The sequence below is a fragment of the Ornithodoros turicata genome, chromosome 9, assembly GCF_037126465.1.
Source record: "Ornithodoros turicata isolate Travis chromosome 9, ASM3712646v1, whole genome shotgun sequence".
NCBI classification, from domain to species: domain Eukaryota; kingdom Metazoa; phylum Arthropoda; class Arachnida; order Ixodida; family Argasidae; genus Ornithodoros; species Ornithodoros turicata.
Window position 1 is genome coordinate 14,543,235 of NC_088209.1, and position 25,823 is coordinate 14,569,057.

The following is a 25,823-nucleotide window of genomic DNA, read 5'->3' on the forward strand; positions in this document are numbered from 1 at the left end:
TGTATACCAAAGCAGCTACTGCGTACTTGGTTAGCAGCGAACTTGAGCGGAGACAAGCGGCAGAATGATATTGGTATGCAAAGCGCTGTCTTCCCCAATGCTGTTAAACGCAACATTCGTCCCAGAAGTTGCCTTTCCGTGTACCTTGAGCAAGGTACTGCTTCTCGGCGGTGAGACACCCCGTCAGGGTTGCTTGGATTTTATCCGGTGGAATGTTTTAGATTTTATACACACAATTTAATCCGTATTTTTTTAGAGATTGCGTTGAGATACGATGTAAAAGGCAATCTTAATTCAACGTCACACAGAAAACTCCCGCCCGTACCTGGGCTCTTGTAAACAGACTAGAGTAGCTTGATGGGCTTGTTGGTACATGACTCGGAGAACGTTTTTCCCCTCTACACCATTGGTTATAAATGTGCTTGTGTAGTTCAGTAAAAACTTGTTGATAGTGGAGCCTCTGTTTGTGTGTCTTCTTGTGTCGTTGTCCCTGTTTTTGACTGCTCCTTGTTCTCCGAGTCTTGTAAACAGCCAACATTAGATAATGTTGGCTGTTTACAAGAGCCCAGGTACGCGCAACATTAACTTCTAGCTCTTTTAACTTTGTAACTTTCTAACTTGACTTTTTGAACTTTCCAGATTTAACTTTTCTCCCGTTTTCTTCTACTTCTGCCCATTCAGGGAGAGGCACTCTTCTGCTTCCTGGCGGTACTGTAACTGAAGCACGACAGCTGATGCAGGTGTGTAACGTCTACACCATTCACCCACGCGTGCGTGCGTGCGTGCGTGCGACTCTACCTTTCGGAAGACAATGGAAACTCATTCAAAGTTACTGGGACAGGCAGTTCCATAAATTGAAACTATGAGAGGTCACCCGAAATCAAGTAGAACAGCAAAGCAGCTTTTGTTTTTACTCTGTGGCACATTTCTAGGCTTGTCTGTATATTCTCCAAAAATATCCGGGTTTTATGCAAAAAAGCCCACGGGAGAGGACCTTTTTAAAAATATCCGGATTCTTTTTCAACCCTGCAACCCCGTACTATAGGCATAATTTGGTTGTTGTTCTTGCAATAGTGCATCATATCGCAACACAATGATAGACTTTAGAAGAATATAAGACAATGGAACAAAGTTAATGGAAGAGGTCATGTACAGTTATAATAATGATTTGGGGTAGATTTATACCCAAGCAGCACAATGTACTGAAAGTCGAGTGCAATAGGGGTGGACCATATATGTCTTATCAATGTTCCTTAGTTTCGGGAGTCTGTTCAAGGCCTTCCACCCACCCCTCCACACCTATTGCACTCGACTTTTAGTACATTGTGTTGCTTGGGTACATTGTGGGAACTTATCAGCCACGTGCACTCTGTGAGTCACCAACCGGGTACACTCTGTGAGTCACCAACCGGCCTGGCAGGTGCTAAGCTGGTGACGGCACTTTTGGCGTTTGCTACATTCCCCGGAAAACCATTTCTTGTGGTCTGTATTATCTCGTGCAAGTTTCTTTGAACAACTAGCAAGTTTCTGAAGAACAACGACGTGCGTTCAGCGGTTAAGCGAACAGACGTGAAAAACAGGAAAAAGTGGCGATTTAGCGGTAAATGCGAGAGAAATGCGTTAGCATTAAAGGAGGTATAAGAACTCCTATCTGCATGTATTTAGTTACGGGTTTAATAGATATAATATTGTTCTTCTACGCTTCGTAATTCTGTTTACAATCTGTTGTTCAATTCTTCTCCTTCATAACTTGTGCAGTGTTAATACAAAAAAAGCTCTCTCTTTCGTATTCGGGCGAGTACACGCACCGCCGTCCAGATACCTCTATCCATCGTTACGTCATCTGGAGAATTGTAGCACCCAATCAGACGCCAACGCGGAGGTACACCATAACGTTCTACTTTACCCTCTTCAAGATGAACGTCACTACATGGCACGCTCCTAGCCAACCATCGTCCCGAATGACAACGTTTTCGTCAATGATTTGTTGAAAACGGGAGGCCTAGCAAATTTCGTAACCGCGCATAATAGATACATAATAAACTTCGCTACTCGTTATCAACAAATCATGGGCGAGAACGTTGTCATTCGGGAAGATGGTTGGCCAGGGGCATGCTATGTGCTGAAGATACGCACCTATCAAATTCACCTATACAAAAGGTGTCACAGACAACACGTTGAAATCGCCGTTTGGAGCCGGCACAGTCGGCGGGCTGGCTTGGTACAGTTCATAGCTCCTTTATGCCCCATTTCTGGTCCATAATTGACTTCGGGTATTCTGGTCTAAACTCGACTTCCGGTTTCCACTTCCGGTCCAACTCGACTTTCGCTTCTCCACTACCGGTCTAACCTGCCTTCAGGTTGTCCACCTCCGGTCAATACTTGACTTACGATTCGGCCCTTTCAATTACTATATGCAAGTCCATTTAATCGTAATTAATTGTTAACGTAATTAACCTTTAATTAGCCTCATTTACTTTGAACTACCATTTCATTACCGAAGGTAAGCGCAGGTTACATGAGGTAATATTGATTTCATTTAGTTCCCTTTAATTATGTTTCTTGCTTTGATTACATCTAATTACCTCTGGTAACTTCCGGTTACCAGAGGTAATCTTAATTTCATTTAATATTTCTCTTAATTGCATATGCATTACATTCGTTGCCTTTAAACTTAACTTTCTTGCTTTATTTTCCTTTAACTACTCTTACCTTTTACTCTTAATTACCTTCAACTATTTCAATTTCGAATCAGTTACCTCCCTTTGCATTTCACCTCTTACATCCCTTTTACATGTCCACTTATACCTCTGCCTCGGTGAGGCTTCACCATCTCAAACACAGACACACACATACCTAGTTTTCTTTCTTTTTTTTCATTTTGACACAACGACGTGCAACGTGCACAAACGTGCAACGTTTCGTATCTTACACGATCACAATAATGCAGTTCATAACATACAAGGGACGTACGCAATACGTGTCATACGATGCGCATGTCATCCGATTATGGGTCCAAGCGCATATAAGATGGTATGTTGTCTACGCAACCTTTGAATGGAAAAACACATGACGAAGAATTCCACCTGTGTGATATTAACCTCTCTTAAGTGGGTCCGGTCGCTGCCACGGGGAAACATCCCACGTCATTATCACGTTTCCATCATTTATTGTTGTTCTTGTTTAACAGAAGGACGTATTACACCGCTAATCAGAGTTTTAAAGCGATATAAATATCGCGTCCAAAGTTGTTCGCGTTCATGCTTGAACCGATTCATATGAACCGGTAACCGAAATCATATCTTTTTCGGTTCAGCTGACAGTTTCGGTTAATTGCCGATGGTGAATTGTCGTTACGTTCCGGTTACGGTTCTTGAAAAAAATTGGGTTCCAACCAGTTTTCGGTTCCATCCCGGTTTCAGTCCCTGCCATAATGTTCACACAAGAAAACCACTTGCTAGTGTGATGGACCTTAGTTGGAACCGGTTTACAACAATTTGAACATCACAACCATACTCGAAACAAACACACTAAATACATTGAGCCTTATCGTTTTCATTCTAATTGTTTAAAGAACTCGTTGTGACTCAGAAGACTCATTGTTCCACTCTCACTCGTTGTGACTCATTGAAGAATTGTGACTCACTAGCATCATTTATTGACCTTGTTCAAAGTGTTCTGCGTTAAATTTTGTTCGTTTTGCGCGAATTTTTATAACCTCACTAATCAAATTGCAACTAAAATTATGTAGTCACACTGTTCAGTGCACTACCTGCTGCTTCGCATGCCACTCCTTCTACGACATTTTTAATGTCAGAAGTATTCTAAATAAATAAATAAAATAAATTTGCAGGTTAAACAGAACTGATTCACTCCTTCATGAAATGCAGTTGTCGGTCGACTGGAACAAGGTTGGGACAAGTAGGAAACCATTGTCAGTCAAGCGAGACCATTCCACTGAATGAAACCCCCGAGACACGGGATAGAAACGTGACACGGGGGTTTCATTCAGTAAAATGTTTCACGAAGTATCCTGCGCCCTCACCCCGATTGTATAGTGGAACCACGTCACTCTGAAATGGTCCGAGTAGCACCATTTTGTTACTCAGATGGATCCACCTGCGGTTCCAGCTCAAATTTCTAATATTGTCTATATAATGTGCTAATGTCGTCTTCCACTTTAATTGGAATATTGCAGGTCTTCTCGGTAGAATATCAAACAGTAATGATACAACGTCTAGCAAGAGATAAGAGGCGTTCGAAGAATAGTGCATTAGGACTCGAATCTTACTTCTCCACTTACGAAAAAACCTGTCGCTCTCTATAATAAGACTGCCAAGAGATGTTTCTACGTTTCTGAGGAAATCAAGCAATCATTCTACGTAAGAGACCCGGGTGAGTGACAACCCTCTTTGTACATCACATTTATGACGAAATAATATAACTCTAACGTCAAATCATGTATTTCCTTTTTTATGTGTCTCGGTTGGTGTTCGCAGAACTTAATATTTGATATTATGATATGTACTCCCATTATCAACGTAGTGTTGCTATGCATGACGTGGTAAACTCACGTACACTTCCAACAGAGGCAGGAAAAATGAGTCCCACTTTCGTCCAGGGTTTGCTGGCCTTCCTCACGTGCTTGTGGTTCAGTAAGTAAAACCTCTCTTAATCCTTTGTGGTGCCCACACATCTTTCACCTCAGTAAGCAGTTGCACGTAAAGAGCAAGTATATTAGGCAAAGCAAGTGACCATGTTATGCGTAAAAGCTGTTAGCAGACTAGACTACACGAAGGAAATCATCCTGGTCAACGGCGACTGCAATGGTCAATGTCAGAGGTAGGGTGTAATGCATTAGAAAGTATGCATTACATCCCGGTAATGAGTAATGCTAGTGCATAACATTTTGCGGTGGTGTAACTAGTAATACAGCTGTAATGCCATTATACATTAACTACGAGCATTGTGTTTGCGCTAGAACGCGTGTTATTTTTCCTGGAACTAATATATATATATATATATATATATATATACTTGGTGAATGGGGTTCGGACGACCGCGAATATATGTAGCTGTGGAATGTAGCTGTAGAATATATGTAGCTATGTACCTTCGTAGTCTGTGTTTCAATTTTCATTTCAGCTATATATATATATATATATATGCTACAAAATTGAGGTTCGAACGACCAGGATGTTGAATATAGATAGGGGAGAAAAGACACCAGAGACTGAAGTAGGGAGTAGGGGAAAGTTATTTATTAAGTTGGCATTTAAACTAAGGGTCTGGGGGAGAGCTTCCGCCGAAACGTAGACTCCCCCAGACCCTTAGTTTAAATGCCAACTTAATAAATAACTTTCCCCTACTCCCTACTTCAGTCTCTGGTGTCTTTTCTCCTCTATCTATCTATCTATCTATATATATATATATATATATATATAAAATGAAGGACTGGCTTGCACTGTGGCATTGAGGAGTGTTCAGTCACCCTCCCAGGTGTAGGTCGCTCGCTGAGTGACCCCTGGTTTGCCAATTCCGAACGATGCGCAGCTACCCAGAGCTGGCGAGCCGCAAACACGGCGAAACACGTGTCCTCTAGTGCTGTCGCATCGTTCCATGAGTATTTATATATATATATATATATATATACGTATGTGTGGGTGAGAGAGAGAGAGAGAGCTTGTTTGTTTCCAGGAACATACCGGTTCCAAAAACGAAAAGAAACAACTTTAGAGAGCCCTCTGACGGCTTTTTCATTTATTTTTGCTTACTCATCATCACATACTGCAGCCTACAATTGCAGGCTGTAGCAGGAGCGAGATAAAAAGCTTGCTTAACTGCAACTCTCGTATACAACCACCAATGATATTCCAGTCACTAACACATTGTGGATAAAAGTTACTTGCAACAAACAACTCTATACATGACGGGAGTTGCCTCAGGACAGGAGCCGCCGATATTTCGAACCGAGGCTGTTCTTCTGGGCACCGTCCTCATCATTGGCATGGTATTCAAAGGGTTAAGTGTGACGTGTTAAAGGTTCATGCCAATTGTGGGTAATCATCAGCAGCCCGGAGGGAACAAAGGTCCGTACGGGTTTCTACAGCCGGAGTGAATGGCCGCTTTGTTACAGTGTCGAGGGGGTTATGCGAACGAAGTGATCTTGGCTTGGGAGGTTCACGTACACAGGGACGAAACGGGACAACAGGCAGGAATTGGCAGGCATTCCGAAAGATAAGGAGGTTAATGGTTCCGTGAGGAAAATTCCAGAGCGAGCAAAAAAAAATTTAAAACATATATTTGTAATAAAAAGTTGTGGCATGCAATAAAGAAAGCAAAAAGCAGTGACCATGCAGAACATAACAGATGATAAAGGGGATAGAAGGGAAAGGTCTGAGCATAATTTATTTGTGAAGTGTTTCTAGGGTGCCTTGTGATTTGTTGATACCAAACGGGTGAAGAGCGTTGAACTTGTATACGAGATAAGACTCCCTATCACGTCTGTCACGTGTGTATCTGAACCCGATTTCTAGAATATATAGTTTAACGTTGTCAAAGTTGTGACTAGGAATGTTCGGCGACTGCTTTGGGGAGTTTGTTGGACCTGTCGGTTCTGTGTCCGGTAAGGCGGTTGTTCATTTGTTGGCCGGTTTCACCGATGCATTGCATAGAGCAGCCGCCGCATTCAATGCAGTATATGACATTGGAGCTTGTGCATGTGAATGCTTGGTTAACGGGGTGGGTGTAACTGCTGGCAGTGTTTTTGATGGAGTTAGCGTGTTGAACGTGCTTGGATGTTTCGTAGCGCGGGAGGTTGCAGGGGCGTGTTCCAGTGTACTGGGCGTTTGTTTTACTGATTTTTGTACTGATAATACATGAGAACTGCATAAAATTCCGTGTGCGAGAACAACTTGGCGACGAAGTACAGGTCCCGACAAAGGTTTACGGAACACTGGTGTGGCGTATATCGTCACCTGAGCGACATGGTCGCTGCAAACATTAGCAGATAGACTTACAAACAGGTGACCGGGTACTCGATGCACCTCTCAGTACGTGTGTCCACTCCCGTTCGCCGCTAGGGTGTCGCTGAGATCAAGAAATACGTCGCTCTGGTGTTCCGTAAACTTTTGTCGGGATCTGGTCCAGGGAAGGATACATATTGCCTGTTGTAATGTGGTGTCAAGATGGGAGAGTGCAGGGGATCATATCTAGATCAGATAACAACGGACATCATTTGCGTTCGCGGTCTCCGATTTAATGATGTGTGATTTGTTGAAATGTTTCTGTAACCTATATCCCTAGATTGGTCGCATGAAGGTTTTCAACGCAATTAAGTTATTTTCCCGGGTTCGAATCCCGGTGCCAGCTGTGCTGTCTGGGGTTTTCCCTGGGTTTTCCTCAGACGCTTTCAGACATATGTGGGCACAGTTCCCCTAGAAGTCGGCCCAGGACGCACATTCCCCCAGGGCGTCAGTCCCCAAGGGCCCCGAACACGGCGAGCCCTTTCACCATCTATATTTATCTAATGTGCCCCTACAGGGGGAGGGGCGAACACCCTCCGGGTTAGGTGCGTTCGGTCTCGTCAGTTGAAGGTCTTAATGTCCTTTAAAGGGACGGTCTCGTATCCCCTTTCATAAAGTGTACCATTTGATTGCCCTTTCTCGAAAATTGAATACTGCTAATTTACCCGACAAAACACGCCACAGTAAGCCGATTTCACCAGCCTCTGTGCGCCTGCGCGCGCAATACGGGGGAATTCCACGGACGTCATATTTGTAGTTCTTTCCGCGCTGCTCCAACGTAAACATAGAGGTGCTCCGACTCGCACCTGTCTTGACTCGCTTTTGCATGCGGTGGGTTTGTTCATAATTTGCACAGGTTGACATTGTACGCTTGGCCCCAGTCCGTACCAGTAGACACCACTTGCGGCTGCACATTGGCGACATCAAGAAATCAGCTGTCACAGCCTGCGCGATGCTCAAACAGGTATGTACTTTGTTTGGGAGTGGTATTCGCATGGATGTACGAATTTATTATTTTTTCATCGATGGTTTTATTAACAGCACTGTGCCGCCATATCAGGCAGGCAGACCTCTCGGCTATCCCATTGCACACGCACACTGTCGATTCCGCGAGCTTTCGGCTGTTTAGCCATCGCGAGATACATTCCTCTGCGCACTTGCGAATGTAGCAGTGACCGGCACATAAAAAATGCGGTGCTACACGACGAAATGGAGAAATAATAAACGCGAATACCTCGTTGCTGCTTCTGTTTGAAGAGAACGCGCCAGTTATACTAATCGGCATGATAGACTATTTCAACCTCTACTTCTGCATTTTCCAGGTGCAACGACACAAGCCTACTTCACCCTCCCTTTATAGGTCACTACGGCAGTGGGAAAACGAAGGAGGATGGACTTGTTCCACACGCAGCCTGAAACTGTTCTTTGGGAAGAAGCATATATACCAGTACGAGAACTGTTTTATTGTAATACACGATTATGAACCCTTGATACCCTACTATCAAACATTGGATTGGAAAACATTGGCTTTCTTGTAGGTAAACTGAAAAGCATGGAGCCGGAAAGCACAAGGATGATGGCTTGCGGCTCTTCACGTCTGATCACGTTCAGGAGCTGGAGTTTTTCGAAGACCATTGTAGCCCAGATACACTGGTCCGGACCGATATACTTGCAAGCATGCAGACCTCTGTTACCTACGGAGTGAGGCAGTGATTGACAAAGCAACTGGAAATATCCACTGGAGGGCCTGTAAGTGTAGTGCGGGTGGTCTCGGAGTCTGCAAACATGTTTGCTGTTGCCTCTATGCTCTAGTGTATGTCACAACACATGAAGGCTTTTCCCAAACGCAAGTCATGTACTGAAGGCCCAAGGCTGAAGTTACTCTTCTCTTCCTATGAGCTGTTCTCTGATGTTCCGCTGCCGAAGGAGCATTGTTCGGGGGTCATCATTTGTCTCTGGTGGAGGTCCGTAATTGTGATCCCTGCCCTGCTCTGGGTAGGATGTCACGTCATCTATGAATGGATCAGGTTACGAAGTCCTTTCTTCAGCCTCGTTCATGGCCTCATCCTCAACCAACTCGGGCTCCTAATAATAAATGAGCGAGACTATGTGTTTATAGGTCACCACAAAAGCATATATGATATATCAAAATCCTATATTAAAAAATATTACCAATTGCTGTGACTCTTTTTTTTTTCTGCAACCGTATCGAGAAACTCTGTCAACAAGGGCTTTAGTGGAAACACTGTTGGGGTATGGGGTATGTCTTCGCGCCATTCTTGAAGTGAAGACTACAGACTCGATGACCATCTGTAGGTACGAACTCACAGTACCTGCAAGCAAAAGTACTATGACTATCTGCTTACACTATACAACAGCAAGTATTAACAGAATTACAAAACACAAACATGCAGCAATACAAATGTCAACTGAAACATAAGTCGCAGGAGTGCAAATATGGAGGCAATGCAATCACAAGAGGACAAAAAAAAAAAGGTTATCTTGACAGGGGAATAATAAATCTGACTTCATACAGTACCTCCTGGATGACATGTAGGATGGCCTGTTCACAGTCTTATCACAAGGATGGCAAGCTGTGGTAGTTGGTTAAAGTTCAACGTGGTGTTCATTGCAGCCAAAACAGACACACACTCAGACAGAGAACGCACAACACAAACTGCAAACTCTCAACTAAACTTTAATCGCAGTGCACAGACAAATTTAAACAGTCATAGACAGGAAGAAGCAGATAACAATCCGGAAAAGGTACCAAGGTAGAACAATATCTAAGGACATGAGTCAGACAAGTTCAGGTACACGTGCCCTCACGATATCAAGTCAAGAGCTACTAAGGGCAAGAGTGAACGAATGGTTATTTTATAAACTGAGATATTCCAGCTCCGCTTGGGACAGGCCTATGGAAGGCTGGCTTACACAATTGTCTGCGCTCTACGCTGCGGAAAGCAGTGAAATGGCTAAAAAGAAAGCATCTTTCGCTGTAATAGTATCCTCCTGGTAGACGTTGGTCCTTCAACAGTTGACTTAGCCATGGGTAGGGCGCTCGGCACATTGTCGTGTTGTCCATTCTTTCACAGGGCCCCCGTCACTACAGGAGTGCACACACATACATAGGCGCCGAGTTTATATTTTGCCTGGGGGGGGGGGCGCAGTTGGCTTCGGTCCAAGAGCGAAGGTAAAACAACAATTTATTTCGGGATGATAGGAGATGATGCCAAGGTACAATGTGTATATCTGTAAGGGGAATGACAAGAACACAGATTCCCTGATGAGCCCTTCCCGGTTATGCGGGCCTATGCGGTATACCGTCGGTACGGTACGGTACGATAATGCGGTACGGTACTGTCTAGTATTTCTGTAACGCGTTTTGAGTATACTCATTCCAAAACTCGCAGTGATCTGTGTCTGATTGCATCGGCCAGAAAGAATAAATGTGGTTGTTGTAGGCAGGTTGCAGTAACTGTCCCTAGAAACACTAGGGACTGGTGTGCGTCTCGCAATTTTTATTCGATTTCTACACTGAAATCACGAGTGAAACGATATCAGACTGGGAACAATTTCTACGCCGTGTTGAAAATGTGTTCCTTCGCACTGCGGACCGTCCTATGAACTCACCTGCAATGGCATCAAGGATAAATTTGCGGGTGAGTTCTTTGTCGCTAGACACTGGCCTTCCACAACGTCTGCGATGTCACACTGTATCACGGCCAAGGAGACAAACCGACAAACTGCTTCGGAAACAAGCGGCGTTCCCTAACCACCAACCACCAAGTCGCCGACCGTTGCACGATGTGATGCAATCTGCAGAAATGACACAGCTGCAAACTTGGGAACATTGGTATCCGCCACGCTTCTATCCGCCACACTCTTTCGCAAGGCACTCAACGAACAAGACATACGTCCACTTTTCTTTCAGTGAACACGTGCGGGAATCTTGTTTTCTTTGTCTTGTTGTTGTCATTTGTTGTCTTTTTGTTGTTGTTAACGTTTCGGTGGTGTGGCGGATATATAAGGCTGGCAGACAATTAACAACAGCAGCAAAATATGCGCCTCTTATCCGTCCCTTATCCGCCACGGGTCTTAGAGTGTAGTAACGGGAACCACTGTGAACGGCTTGGAACGAAATCGTTCGCTTCAACGCCGTTATCGCGTGAGTCCGGGATCACTCTCCTTGCGTCGGCAGTTTGACGTTGATGTTCAAATTGCTGCTGCACATTCGCGCTTGCTTTCTGGAACGCTATGCATTAGTGTAGCGTTTATCTGTCGTCACGGCCGCGTATTGTCAACCATTGGCAAAGCTAGATGCTGCAGAAACTATAGTGTCTCAAGAGAAGTCAGTGAAAAGGTTAGCCCGCTCCAGGGCTCCAGCCTCAGAACATAAATTTCCATCGTGTACGATAGTGTCGTTACAAGGGCTTTTCTTGACGCCTTCATGTCGCTGTCCTTCCCTTGTACACAGGCCAACACGACATTTGCTCCCTGTTTCACAGCTCTTAAAGCGTTCAATGCAGTCCTGTGGAAATTTTCCCCTTCATGCGCTTGAAATCTCTCGAGAGCTTTCTTCCAGTTGGAGATCCCACTTGCCACAAAAGTCCCGTTCGGGATCCTTGTCTCTTGGCGTGTTCGGAAAAGGCACGTTTATCTCCGAAGCAGTGCGGCAAGCTGCACAGAACGCATTTTCTTTGACGGTATCATGTGAGAGCCACAGATAAAGAGTCTCCCAGCTGGGCTGGTAGCGTCGCCCTTTTCTTCCCCGAAGGCATTCATTTGGGGCAGTAGCTTGATTGGAAGAAGTCGTTACGGCACCGCCTGAAGAGCTGCCGCTATCCTCGGTGGTGCGACGTCCGTAGATCCAAGCTTCCGGAGGAAGCACCGCTCTGTCCGCCACGGTCTTCACCCGAAGGTGCACGCTTCTTCATCAGATATCGTTCCATCGACGTGCGACTTCTGGCACATGTAAAACCAAACAAGTCCCGGTTACACTACATCGTGTGTACCTCGTGTAGCTGAGTCTTGCTAGAAAGCGCCCTGTCTAATGACACCGTGTCGTGGCGATTCATAAAAACGCCCCGGGCAGTGGACCCCTGCCACAAAAGAAAAATAAATGACTTTCTGTTTTGGAACGTGGATGACAGACACTTAATGAATTTGAAAAAGTAGAAAAATGTATGCTGCGCAAGATTCACACCATCGCGGTCGGTTATCAGGCATGCAGACTGTTCAGTTGAACCACGACCACCACCACTACCGGGAGGTGACTCCGCGCGAGTTGTAGGCCACGAAAAAAGCCTGGGAAAATATTTTAGACACGGTAGTGCCACGGTGAAAACGCGAGTCGCAGTGCAGCCCCTTTATATATGACACGGGTATGCTAGCGAGCTAATAAAGATATCAAGTGAGACTAACCGCTAAATAATAAAAAAGCGCCGCGGTAAAGTCTCTCCACGACACTTGAAGTTTAACCCTACAGGGCATGGTGACCATGATGTAACCTCAAAACATTACCGAAACAATGCCTCACAGTTGTAAGGGAATGCAAGGGGGCGTGGTTCAACCTGCATTTGTCATACACAGGTTGAACCATGCAAGTCGGGGGCGGGGATGCTAATACTCACGCATTTCTGTCGCATGAATCCCATCGATCGCCCTAAATTTTTCATTTCTTTGGGTTGTTGACGGTATGCGAGCAAGAGTGCACGCAGTGTCATGAAGGAAGCCGGAAAGAGTCGGTTCCTTCGGAGACGCAATACGACATTAAGCGGAGATTTGTTTAAAAAAAATAACTTTTTGTTGCGTTAAATTGGGTTGCTGTTGCCTTTCGCGACGTGCGCTTTCTTTTTTGTTGTGCAGTAGTGTGATAGAGAGCGTCAAGTTAGGGTGCCTAACCACTCGGCGGGAGCATGGCCCTCAGAAGAGTTTCGAGGGGCTGAAGGCCCGCAACCCCCGCGCAGTCGGCTCCTATACGCACACTACGTCGTTTGTGGGTGTCGGGGTGTGTCTCTCCCTTTGTGCTCATCGTGCGCGCAAAACTTTTTCAGTTATGTACCAGCCAACCCTAGTATCTACGTTAGTAACTACTACACTGTCCAGCTCCAACTCCAAGCCAGACATTTACCCCTTAGCAGACTGAAGCTCCACGTCTTGAAACAGCAGCCACAGTGCAGCCAACAGCGCGCTCAGGGAGAATAGGAACCTACTTGCTAGGGTTTGACTGTGCATAAATTCTTCGTGTTGAATGACCTTGTAGAAAACTGGACGTTTGTTTTAATTTGGAGTAAATGTAAAAGTGTTTCGGCGCGGGGAGTTCTATTTGTTAGACTTAGTTAGGCTTATTTACTAGAGCTGTCTCTTTCGAAGTACAAAAAAAAAAAAAAAAAAGTGGGGCAGGTTTTATATACCATTGCTGTACAGCGTTACCCTCATGTCACCATCAGTCATTATCAGTGTTTTTTAGTTTCACGAGTTTGTTCAAGGCCTTCCACCTACCCGTCCACCCCTATTGCACTCGACTTGCGGTGGGGGACTGTGCTGCTTGGGGGTCGCTTACCAGGGTGGACACGACGGAGCAGCATGTTGGTTAGTTTACTATTAGGCTAGTCCAAGTTCGGTGTTTGAATTTTCATGTCCAGGTTAGTATAAGTTCGCCGTTGACAGATTCCACCGCGCGACTGGGCATTTTATAATCAGATAACGTGTATTTACAGTTGTTTATTCTGCAACGAGGATTTCGATCGCTTTATTTCGAGGTGCACCCCACGGAAGGAATGCGGGTGAAGCTGCGAAAAGCAGCGACGTGCTCGCCTTTATGTAAAGTTGTGTCCTAATAAAACAAGTACTGACAGCACTCCAAATACTGTAACAGCGAGCCCACACTTTCCCTTCGAGCACTTTGGCACTAAACGGCGACTAAGAGTTTGAATTTTAACTAAGTGAGATTTCATTCTCCGCAGCAACGGTTCCTGTGGACGCAAATGCGCAGTGCTTCGGTTTCGACGCGTTGGGACTCTGCGCGGAGTACAAACATATCAGAGTAAGTACAGCTGCTACACTTACAACGAACACAATGGACAATGCGGAACACGAGAGACACGCTATGCTTTCAACTAGGTTTGTTACAGTAACAAATTATGAAAATAGTAGAATTTCGTTTAGCTTTTAATCGAAGGTGGTGCACCGTGTTGTTTATCTGTAAGGAGCGCTCCTTTGCTCACGCAGTTATCTCCTTATTGTGTTATCTTTTTTGTTTCAACTACGTGGCGTGTGTGCAAGTCCCATTAAGAATTATCTTCTCATCATCACTCATGTATAGTTGCTGTTGCTCCCATTAAGACAGCGTCCTGTCACTCCAGTCTTGCCAGTTGCCACACGATAAAGGGATTCAGTATAGAGCTTCCGGCACACATTCTGCGCACTTATTTGTGTGTTTCGTTCTGTGTGTGTGTGTGTCTGTTCTGGGTAGCGAGCTTAGTCTACCAGCTTACTATATAGCTTCACACACGCGTTCTGTCATATGAGTAATTAGTAGTAGTAAATTAGCAGTGTGACAATTAACTGGCTGGGAGTTGTGTTGTTCCGTTCTTGCACGTCTATTGGGCCGCCCTTATGTAATGTGTTCGGGCCTTTAAGGGGATCAATAAATGAAATCTAATAAAATATCCCCCTCTTGCGCGAACAGGCTACAACTCCCTTTACGTAGGGGTCCTTTAAAGCTTAATAACTTCGTTTGCATGGCTGACACTAGGCACCGTCGGTCTCCTTCGAGTGTTTCTCGCAGCGTACGCTGCCAGGATTGTGGCACTAGCGGTTCAGAGAGAAACTAGAGAACAATGCACATACACCGCACATTTGCTATATTTTAAATTGCTGATTTAATTGAATTTAATTTCAATACGAATTGTACACAATATGTACAATATGTAATGTGTATTTCCATCACATTGTCCCGTGGGTACGTCTGGTACTAGTAATTGGGGGCTCTTCGTCACGAGAGAACTATATGGATGTATCTGACAGCGAAATTTACAATTAATTATTTCAAACTTTCATGCATGCGCTTCGGGCAGGATGTCACGATTTTCGCCTTCGGGGAATCGCGTTACTAAACAAGACACAGATTCAGCGTTTTTACGTGATACTCCTGAAAACTAGTAATTAGTTTTATAATTTTATCTTACTTTCGTGACGCATACAGAGAGATTATATTTTGCGAGAATGCGATCTGAGACGCGTCAACTGCAATGGCATGAATTACGTGGGAATCCCAAGACGTGAGACGGAGCCTGGCGATCCCCTTTACTACAATACATGAATGTGCGAGACTTGTGCTACATAGTTCCTCTTTTACAGCACAATGGATCATTGGCTACCTGCAGCCACATGTGCGCTCCACAGAAGCCAACATCGTGCTACCGCAATGAATGGGACAAAGAGCCATGTCTTGTACGTATGTGCTGCATAGGTGGGGAAGTTCCTTTTATTTTGTAGTGCACTACCGTTACTCACTACTTTTTCAAAAAGTAACGCGTTACGTTATTCGTTACTGTTGCGGTAGTAGGTAACGCGTTACTAACGCCGTTACTTCTGATAAGTAATGCCGTTACTTTTGCATTACTTTCACCAGTTGTCCTTATTATATGTACCATTTCTGGTTGAGTCACATAAGTGCATTCCGCAAATCACTAGAAGCAGTGTTGGGCACAAACAAGGGTCACGCATGAACACAACTTACATATACGATTTATTGCAACGCAGAAGTAGTTGATGTTCAAAATTTTCATCTGTTTGCTTCGCCCGTTGGCCTGAGAGGACGCCTAATGACAAGTGAGTGCTCCTTGTCAAGGTTGATAGAGACGGTGACCTTTTAAATCACACAGTACAAATCCAAACAGCCAATCCCTTGGTACTTTGTTACTTGTTCAGGTAGAGTCTATTTTTCTGCCGCTTTTGCCCAATTCGTCCGTAAAATACCAGAGAGAGTGAAAAACAGAGGTGATAAACAAAGGTGACATCTCAACCAGGGTAGGTCAATAACCCTTCTTTTGCGTTCTTCGTGGGTGGATGTGACCTTCTTGTCATTGTTGAAGATGAATAGAAAAAATCGAGGATTTTCCCGGATTCTGCACGCACGGTCCTCGCTCAAGCTTTTCAAGTTTAGACGATGAAGCAATGTTCCCCAACACGCAGTAACGCGTAACGCCGTTACGCGTTATTTATTAAAAATGTAATGACGTTACGTTACTCATTACTTTTCTCCCAAATGTAATGCGTTACCATATCTCACTACTCGAATGTAACGCGTTACCGGTAACGCACTACTTTGTAACGCGTTACTCCCCACCTATGGCTGTGGTGCTGTTACTTGTTTTACAGGGCGTGTGATCCACGATATGTCTACGGCATTCCTCGTGTAGGAAGGTGGAACACTGCTAAACGCTATGTGACGATACGTTTCTGTCTGGTGTAAAATACAGTGCGGAATTGAGATGGGGAATTAGTCAAGTAGAATCCCTTTGAACGGACCCATGTACACTTCTTTACAGTCCCATTTACTGGGAAAATGCGGTTTATAGTATTAAATGCTGTCTTGGATTGCTTCCTGAAGTGCACACCTTCTAAATAACCCTTACATACGTTGTTGTAGGAAACAAAGTTCACGCAGAAGAGGAAACGTATCCCGAAACATAAACTTGCTGCTTTTTTAACAGCGTTTTCTGAATGACACTGTCCATTCCTGAGAGACTGTGCAAGAAGGCCTCAGAATCTTAGTGTTCAGCCCTCAGAATCTTTTCGTTCAGAATCAGAAGCGTTTCGTCCATTTGCTAGCCTCCCTTTTTTTTTTTTTTTTACTTTGCATAAAACATTCCCCCCCACCTAGGCTGCGTTAGAGTTACTCTACCAATCACGAACGCAAAGCCTTGAGTGCATGATTTATATCTGTGGCGCAAGTATTCTTCGTTGTGCGCTGCAGAACGAAGGTTGTTTCCATGTAACCGTGTTGTCCTTAATAACATGTTTACGTGTTTTTTTTCTTCTAAATAGACATTTGGTGTATTGATTCCGTACAAAGAACAATGATAATTCTTGGTACTGAAAATGGTACGGTTGAAATGACTGTACATGTTCATCACACATTGCATCTTATGTTTTAGATAGTCGTCAAACAACATCTTGCCTAACACCTAAATTTCACTCATTTTCGTGCGTTGAATAAATTATCCTTAAAAAGCAATGAAAAACAGGTAAATGTAATGAGGATTTTAACCGCATGTTTCGAGGAGTTTCAGTGCACAGTTGCATATTTCGGGAGTTTATAGCGCATACTTGTCCGCCCTCTACATATCACTATGGTGTTCGAGACCCAGGTCATTGCCAGATCGTAATATTCAGTACCACTGTACTGTAATGAACACTCGCGTTCTCTTGCAACTTCTCGGGAATGGAGTGGAGTTCATAACTCGAAATCATACCATCATGTCAGACGAACAAATTGCTTATGTTACAGTGCCTGCCGTGTGCACTCTTAAAAAAAGGGTGCAATTTAACTCCTTTTTTTGCCACATATATGACACCCTTTTGGAGAGTACAATTACGCTCAAAAGGGTATCTCCTCATTCCCTCAAGGGAGTAGCATTACACCTTTCTCCCTACTGGAGAGTAATATTACTCCCCGGTAGGGAGAAGGTGTTATGCTACTCCCTTGAGGGAGTGAGGAGACACCTTTTTGAGTGTAATTGTACTCTCCAAAAGAGCGTTATATATGTGGCAAGGAAATGAGTTAAAGTACACCCTTTTTTAAGAGTGTGGCCTGTGCGTTTAGCCTTACATATCCCCCAAAGTTCACTGTAATTGTGTAATTGTATTGATCAATATACGACGTTATCATCATTTCATCATCGCTATTTTCTTTTAGGTTTTTGACAAAGCTACTTTCGGCAAGTGCTACGATGGGGTATGCTACAATACCTCAGTGTATGATAGGTTGGCCAAGCTAAGAGGTAAGTGTATACTTCACTGGCTCAGGATGTTGTAATATCAACAGAATCGCCCCACAGTGCGAAGACGGACCACGTACTTTTTGCCCTCACTACCACAGCAGTAGTAGTGAAAAAGAAAGGTGCACTGTGCTTGTCACCAAAGATTTTGCACAAGAGGAAAAGTCAGACCTGTTGTGAGAAATCGGGTAGATTACAAATGGGACTTGTCACCAAAGAAAAAAAAGATTAGCAGCCATAAAATTATGCCAGTAATGGCGCACTATAGTGCAGAAATCTCACCTCACGGGAATCAAAGATAACGTTAAAAGATAATATGGCGTAGACGCAGGCAGGCCGATCGCTCTACAAGCTGGACAAACTCCGTTTTGAGGAAGCCAGAGCGATGGCCGAAAGAGGAAAACAAATATGGCACTGCGGCTTTTACCCTCTAATGACTTGTGGTTGAATCATAACGCGACTTCGAATGGTGTGCGAGACAACCTAGGTTATAATCATTCGCAAAAACGAGACACACACCAAACTGATCAGACAAGGCCTTCAAAGTATGACAAAGTATGTATTTTTGACAAAGCTACTTTAGGCAAGTGCTACGATGACTCAGTGTATGATAGGTTGGCCAAGCTAAAACGTAAGTATATAATTCACTGGCTCGGGATGGTGTAGTATCAACAGAATCACCCCACTGTGCGGAGACGGACCACGTGTTTTTTGCCCTCACTACCATAGCAGAAGTAGTGAAAAAGAAAGGTGCTCTATACGCTCGTCACCAAAAGATTTTGCAGAAATACGCTACAGGCTGCGCGGATGACGCGGAGGAGGAAAAGTAGGACCTGTTGTGAGAAATCGGGTAGATCACAGAATGGGACTCGTCACCAAAGAAAGCAGCCATAAAATTATGCCACTAATGGCGCACTACAGTGCCCAAATTTCTCCTCACGGGAATCAAAGATTACGTTAAAAGATAATCTACGCTCTTAAAAAAAGGGTGCACTTTAACTCCTCCCCTTGCCACATATATAACACGCTTTTGGAGAGCACAATTTCGCTCAAAAGGGTGTCTCCTCACTCCCTCAAGGGAGTAGCATAACACCTTCTCCCTGCCGGGGAGTAACATTACTCTCCAGTAGGGAGAAAGGTGTTATGCTACTCCCTTGAGGGAGGGAGGAGACATCCTTTTCAGCGTAATTGTACTCTCCAAAAGGGTGTTATATATGTGGCAAAAAAGAGAGAGAAAGAGAGAGAGAAATACATGATGACGATGATATGGGGATGATGGGGCAAAAAAAAAAAAGGAGTTAAAGTACACCCTTTTTTTAAGAGTGTACCCAGTGGTGACTTGTGGTTGAATCGGAACGCGATTTCGAAACGGGTGTGAGACAACCTAGGTTATTATCATTCCCCAAAACGAGACACACACCAAACTGATCAGACAGGGCCTTCAAAGTATGAGAAAATTAGGTACAGTGCTGGACAAAAGTATACGGAACATGCTCCGGCCCATTCCTTCTTGACAGTGACACGCTATAGCAGCGAATCGGACCGTACGGGCTTAGAGACAAGTGCCTAGGTAACCCAGTCACCTGTCTGCAAGTCCGTGCCGTACCAGTCGCTGCTAACATGTTACACTGAGGAAAGAATGCGCCGGAACGTGTTCCGTAGACTTTTGTCCAGCACTGCACCACTTTCCCTTTGCAGTGAATTCTTTCTCTGCAATAAAACGAGATCCAGACTGTGCATTTCGCTTCCGCTTCCCTGGAGATCAATAGTCACTCACCTGTGCCGGGTTAAGTAACTGGGGAACTTTCCATACATGGAAATATTCCAGATGAGATTATAAAGACGTGCGTCACAAAAGGCACCGTGCAAATGATAACCAGGGCAATGATAACCTAGTTTACATTCTGTTTAAAAAACACCACCAGCAGTAGGAGCGTCATCCTTATACGAACGTCAATTTATTCTGTAGCGCCTAAGACTTGGATGCCATGCGGACACGGGCACGACTATTTATATGTAAGTATTGAGACGTAAAATGCTAGTTATTTCCCGTTGGTCAAGCGCAGTCGCGCAACATGAAAGAGAACTGCGCGCGTGAGCACATAAATTTAAGACACTTTGCGGCTATAAGTCGTTTCTATTACTCGCTAAACAGAAAAAAAAAAAAGAAAAAAGAAAGAAAAGAAAAGAAAGGCTCTTGGGAGGATTTACATGTAAAACCTCAGATAAGTACATCACTTCGGGAACGATTTACTTCGAGTGCTACGGGATCGATATAACTATACCACGGTAATCCCATGTCCTGTGTTCCACTGTATTCAGTCTTTGTTCTTTGGGAAGCATTTACCACTCAGGAATAGTGAAGACCAAAACTAAAGCAGCCGCAAATGCGGAAGTGGTGGAAACAGTATACTAGACAGTTCGCCGTTCTTTTCTGCGCGCTATCCTATGCTCATTGATTGATTGATTATTTAAAAGAAAACCACGGAGAAATTGAACTTGTCTCCTGACTAGTTCTGCTACTCCCAAAACAAAACAAGAACCTACAAACAACCAAAAACAAACAAAGTACAAAGTATGCTCATATATCACATCCAAGCATCTCTTTCTGCGGATCACCGTAGTATGACATGTTACAAGTAACCGTAATTCACTTGCATGCAGAATTCCAGGGGACCATTCGGCTGCCATTTTTACTGCTTCGAATATCCCCACAAGATCGCAAGACGTCCCGATGGCAAAGTCTGTCTGGTAAGGAAAGTAGGAGCAAGCCTTTTCAAACATTTGCACGTTCGTCAAATCCATTCTCAGTGCTCTATGACGTAAAAATTAGACGTGAGATAAAGATAAAGACACAAGCCCAAAGAAAATTTTCATTCGCACAAACAGGCAGAATCTCTTTTGCGGGGCAGCTACAGGCGTGCTTCATTGGCCTTTCTCTATACGGCAGTGCTTCGCCGACTCTGCTACCCAGTCACCCATAAAGATATGAAATATGGGGTGGCGACAACCAACCCTCGGCTTCACTTCACGAACAGTAACATACGAAGCTGACGCTGAAATTTCACTTGGCAGTAAATATTGTCAGCGTGAATCTAAAAGGATCTTAAACAGACACAGCGCTTGAGCAAGCATGGATGGCTGTTGCTGACGGTTAAATCGAGTTTGTCTATTGCAGCTCCGTTTATCAACAACCACGACTTCATTGGGAGATGATGAATGCGAGTTTCATCGCAGGGGCGATACGTTGCTCCAGTTGAGGTGGTGAGGTGGAGAACGAACAAATGGGCCCCTTCACAATAAGTGTCGAAGTCCGATGGCTTCTCAAAACGATGAACAGAGTATGAAAACTGTAACGGTCAGTTCCATAAAGTGAAAACTGGGTCGGATAGGTGCGTCATACTAGAAAGTAGAAACCTTCAGTGCCTGGTCACAAAGGAAAAAAAAAAAAAACTACACTGAAGTTTTTTCTCGTTTTCTTTTCGTTTTTTCTTATCAATCGGGATGTCAGTTTGAAAGGTGACTACACGTTAACCTCTGACTTGTTCGGGACCACAGGAAATGACCCCAATGGAATGGTGCATGGTAGACCATTGCGCAAGGTACGCACGTAACTTGCCAAATTCTAGGCGGTTCCGCTGAAAGGCGAAAGCGTCTCACAATACCGGCGCGAACGCTCTCGATCAAGGGCTGTAAACTTACGTTGTACAGCTCTAAGTGAACGACACGCCTTTGGCCTAGTCCCTAGTGTCTTCTCTCCTCAGAGGGATGACAGACCCGACGACGTTTGAAAATCACGACAAAAGCTCTCGTCCTAGACATAAGAACTCGCGCGGTGATTAATGCTAGAATGTTGGGCAGCAACGCGGACGGTGCAGGTGTGGAAGTTGGGGACGAAACAGCAGTCACCCTATGCGTGTGGCGTTCGGCATGGCTCAGATAAGTGGTCAAGTTTCCCAATAATGTATTCCGAAGGAAACGGAGCTAATTAAAAAGGCACAAGCCAGCCGACGCGCTGCATATTGAGGCAGCAATTCAGTGAAACCCACGACTAAACTAAAAAAAAAAAAAAAAACGACGTGGACTTAACTGAAATGGGGACGAAACGAATTTTGTGGCTACTAGCTCGGCTGCCGTCGACTAGAGTTGATCGGAGGTGGAAAATCAGGGGAATACACACACACAAATAGAGAATACAGCCGTGCCTCGTTAATATGGACAACTCGAATTATGGATGATTTTTGTGGGGACCTAACTTTTTCAATGCATCTTCGTCTCGTTAATATGGAGACTCGCTTTTCGCACAATGAACGGTCCAGCACTGTACAAACTATGTGCAGTCCATGTATTTTTGTGTCGTTATTATGTACGGTATCGGTATGGAGGGCAACCCTCTCCCCACATTCTACACGATAATTTTTGAAAGTAGGACGTTGCCCTGCTTAGGGAGCTATGCCCTCTCCTTCGCAACCGTCTACAAGAACTATAAGAGGAAAGGGGGTTATTTCCAGACACGAAGAGCCCGGAAAACCCTGTATGGCGTCATGGCTGTTGTGAACACGTCCACAGGCGATTGTTCCTCGTGCATGGAGTTGTGCCTTTAATTAAACATAGCGCAGTCGCTCGGCAGCTTACGAGAACAGAGGCGGTACAGTTGTCAAGGCAAGTCGTCATGAGCAACGCCAAACGAACGGTCACGTCTGCTATGGCTCGAGCGGGACGGGATACGACTCTTAAATTATTTGAATTATTTGAGGACAATGAGGAGCAGGCTCTACGTGTTGCCGACGTTTTGCTAATGCGCAACGAAGTATACATTCAAGGGGGGGGGGGGGGCAGGCGCTGATTCGGAAACTCTTTTTAATAATCCTTCAGCGTTGTTCTTGTTATCTCCTCGGCATTCGATAATATGGAGCATGCGCTTTATGGATGACTTTGGTCGGGGACGAAAGTGTCCGTATTAACGATGGACGACTCTATATTTTCTGTGGTTGTGTAATGAAATCCTCAGCTGACGGTAGCGTGCTGCGCACTCAAGTTGTCCCCTTTGTTCCTGTGTTTGCCCTCGTTGTTTCGCAATACATCCCTGCCAACCAGTGGACCTCTGTACGAATTTTCGTAACGAGCAATTCCATAAACTTTTCTGTTTCAGAATCCGAGGACTGCGCTCAAGGGCGGATGTAAAAGCGGCTACTGCGTAGCTGGTTACCAGCGAACTTGAGCGGAGACGAGTACCAGAATGGCATTCGTATGCAAAGCACTGTCTTCCCCTATGCAATTAAACGCAACATTCATCCTAGAAGTTGTCTTTTCCTGTAACATGGGTGCTCCTTCCCAGCGGTGACACAACCCGTGTCATAGTCATATGGTTCACCGTGGTATAAAAGATGCAACAATTAATAGACTTAAACTGAAAACAGATAGTGGAAGAAGTCGTCATCTATAGTTATAATAGTAATTGGGAGTGGATTTACATGTAAGGTGGCAGTTATAACGGTGGCATATTCGAGCATTGCTTGATCGTGCTTGTCACGGAGCTCGTCGTTGGGGGACGACACTGACTAAAATCTGGAGCTCCGTGGCTAATTAAGATTCGGACTCGGCGGGTCAAACGGATTACGGTCAGTGGCTGAACGATTGGACTCAAACACAGAGCTACATCGAAAACACTTACGCTCGCTCACACGTAGGTTGCGAAAAGTAAAGATTAACACACAGCTACAGCTTACGGTACTCCGAGAAAAAATGGTGACGCCGCAACTCCTTTAGGGGAGTAAATGACTTGTTCCTTAGAACACTCCTACTTGGAGCAAAACCTACACCCTCCCGGAGGGAATTCCACTTTACTCCATTACTCAGGAGTAACCATGACACCAGTTACATGTATCACACTGACACCATGAAACATATTTATGCCAGTGCCCCTGCAGCTGCTTTAGAATCAACCGTGAAATTGCTGACTTCCGAATATCTGCGTATCCGCTAATAAGTAACTCGTCGTAGTACATACTCGACGGGCATAGGAAAAGTTCTGCGTGAAAAAGGAAGGGAAGTGTCATGATGGTGTACAAGAAGTAGGGGATGTGATACCTCCATCTAAGATAGTTCAGTAGTCCCACGGAACTATTCGTTAGAAAAAAAAAAAACAAAACATCCGAGCTTCCCTCAGTAACCGTCATTGGGAAGCCCCCTCGAACGCTGCAAACTCGGGGGTAAGTATTCGAAGTAATTAGTGCGTCAGAAGGTCACGTTTCACGATGTGCTCTCTGTAACGGTGAGAACTTCACCAACTGAGAGTCTTAGCCCAAAATCATGGAATATACAACAAAACGTCATGCAATATATGTATGGCTGCACTGTAGTACACATGTTTACCGAAAATTATCGAAAGTTACCGTACGAGAAGGAGGATGATGTCACGCATCACTTGTCCATTAAAATTCGCCCTGCAGGAGGGAGTACCTGTTTGCAGTGATGGAGTTACATGGGAAATGCGGGAAGAAAGAGGTAGTAAGCGACTGACAGGGGGAGTGGAGATGTAGTAAATGTGGCAAGTTACTCCCCTGTTACTCCTTTTTCTTCTGAGAGTGATAGACAGAACTTCCACAGAACATTAAAATTACAGAGGAGTTCAGGGCAAAAACAGTCTCGTAGATGCAATGTTCCGTCTTTCCCCCTACGTTGCCATCACTCCATCGATCATCAGCACGACGGGCGCACAGGCGCCTCAATCTTCGTGCACGGCAATGTGACTCACTCACTCATCGATCTCCCACCTCTGCTCCTCTGCTGTCGAATTCGCCGCTTGCATGCTTGAAATTTCTCGCAAACAAGTTACTACCATCTCTTTCTATACCGGTACGGAAACCGCTGCTTTTCACCCAGCACCTTCTCAAAGCTTCTTCTGTCCTGGCTTTGTCCCATCATCATAGGCGGAGATCACTCTGGACACAGCCTCTGGGGCAATGCAAACGATTGTCACTATGGCGACAGTTTTGATTAAACTCCACCAATCTGGTACTTCTTAATGACAGTAGTCCCACTTTCTTCAGATCTCCCAGTTACAGAAGCGCCATCGACGTAAGCGCCGTCTCCCCTGACATTTCTGTTCTATAGCAGACAAATCTGGGCCACTGGTCCTCTGATAATTTTCCCATCTTCATCTCACCTCTTCCTCAACCGTCCCCCTCTGGCGTACATACTGCGTCACTAACTGGGACGCCGTCGGAAGAGCCACAAACTCTGCCTGTAACTCCCTCAACACCAATGAAGCAATCCTTCAGGGTGCTGCCTGTTCAACCAAACCCGTCACATTCTCTCCCACCGAGCCACGCCAGGACCTCAAATTCCTCTCTATACGCGCTTCTCGCAGAAGAGCTCTGAGACGATCGCAACGAAGAGGCTTCTCAGCTAAATAGATCTCCTATAAAAAGTTTACGCTTCCTTCCAAAGTTTCTGCTTCAACGCCCGCCAACTCCGACACACTCAATGGCATAATTTCACTACCTCCCTCACTGCTCATTCATCCTCCTCTGCTGTCTCGAACATCATCAGATCACTTCAGGGTGCCCCATTGCCCAAGCGACCGCTAGCTGCCCTAGCTCTCGCTTCAAACTGCACTCCAGTTTGAACTGCAATCCAGCCATGCTGTCACCTTCGCCGACAATATTTCTATAACCTCTCCAGCTACTGCACTTCTACAACTCTGTTTGCACCTCCGGTGATCAACCTGACTCATGCAAACACGGTACCGTCATTCCCATTCCCAAACGTGGCGAACCAACCACAA

At 44.8% G+C, this 25,823-nt stretch overlaps 1 protein-coding gene across 1 annotated transcript; it reads left to right on the forward strand.

Annotated features, from left to right (window-relative positions):
- The first annotated feature begins 4,547 nt into the window (after positions 1-4,547).
- LOC135369346 (uncharacterized) lies at positions 4,548-23,330 on the forward strand. The gene is made up of 7 exons (XM_064602938.1): positions 4,548-4,655; positions 13,994-14,073; positions 15,390-15,482; positions 17,953-18,037; positions 20,004-20,050; positions 20,699-20,785; positions 23,187-23,330. The coding sequence occupies exons 1-7, from the start codon at positions 4,553-4,555 to the stop codon at positions 23,253-23,255; spliced, it is 564 nt and encodes a 187-aa protein (XP_064459008.1). The 5' UTR covers positions 4,548-4,552; the 3' UTR covers positions 23,256-23,330.
- Positions 23,331-25,823: the final 2,493 nt, after the last annotated feature.

What these genes read in the sequence shown, in the direction of transcription:
- LOC135369346 (XM_064602938.1), top strand. Translation starts at nt 4,553, where the DNA reads ATGCATGACGTGGTAAACTCACGTACACTTCCAACAGAGGCAGGAAAA. An exon ending in CCTCACGTGCTTGTGGTTCA is followed by an intron (nt 4,656 to 13,993) that starts GTAAGTAAAACC and finishes CATTCTCCGCAG; the next exon opens with CAACGGTTCCTGTGGACGCA. An exon ending in CCGATGGCAAAGTCTGTCTG is followed by an intron (nt 20,786 to 23,186) that starts GTAAGGAAAGTA and finishes TTTCTGTTTCAG; the next exon opens with AATCCGAGGACTGCGCTCAA.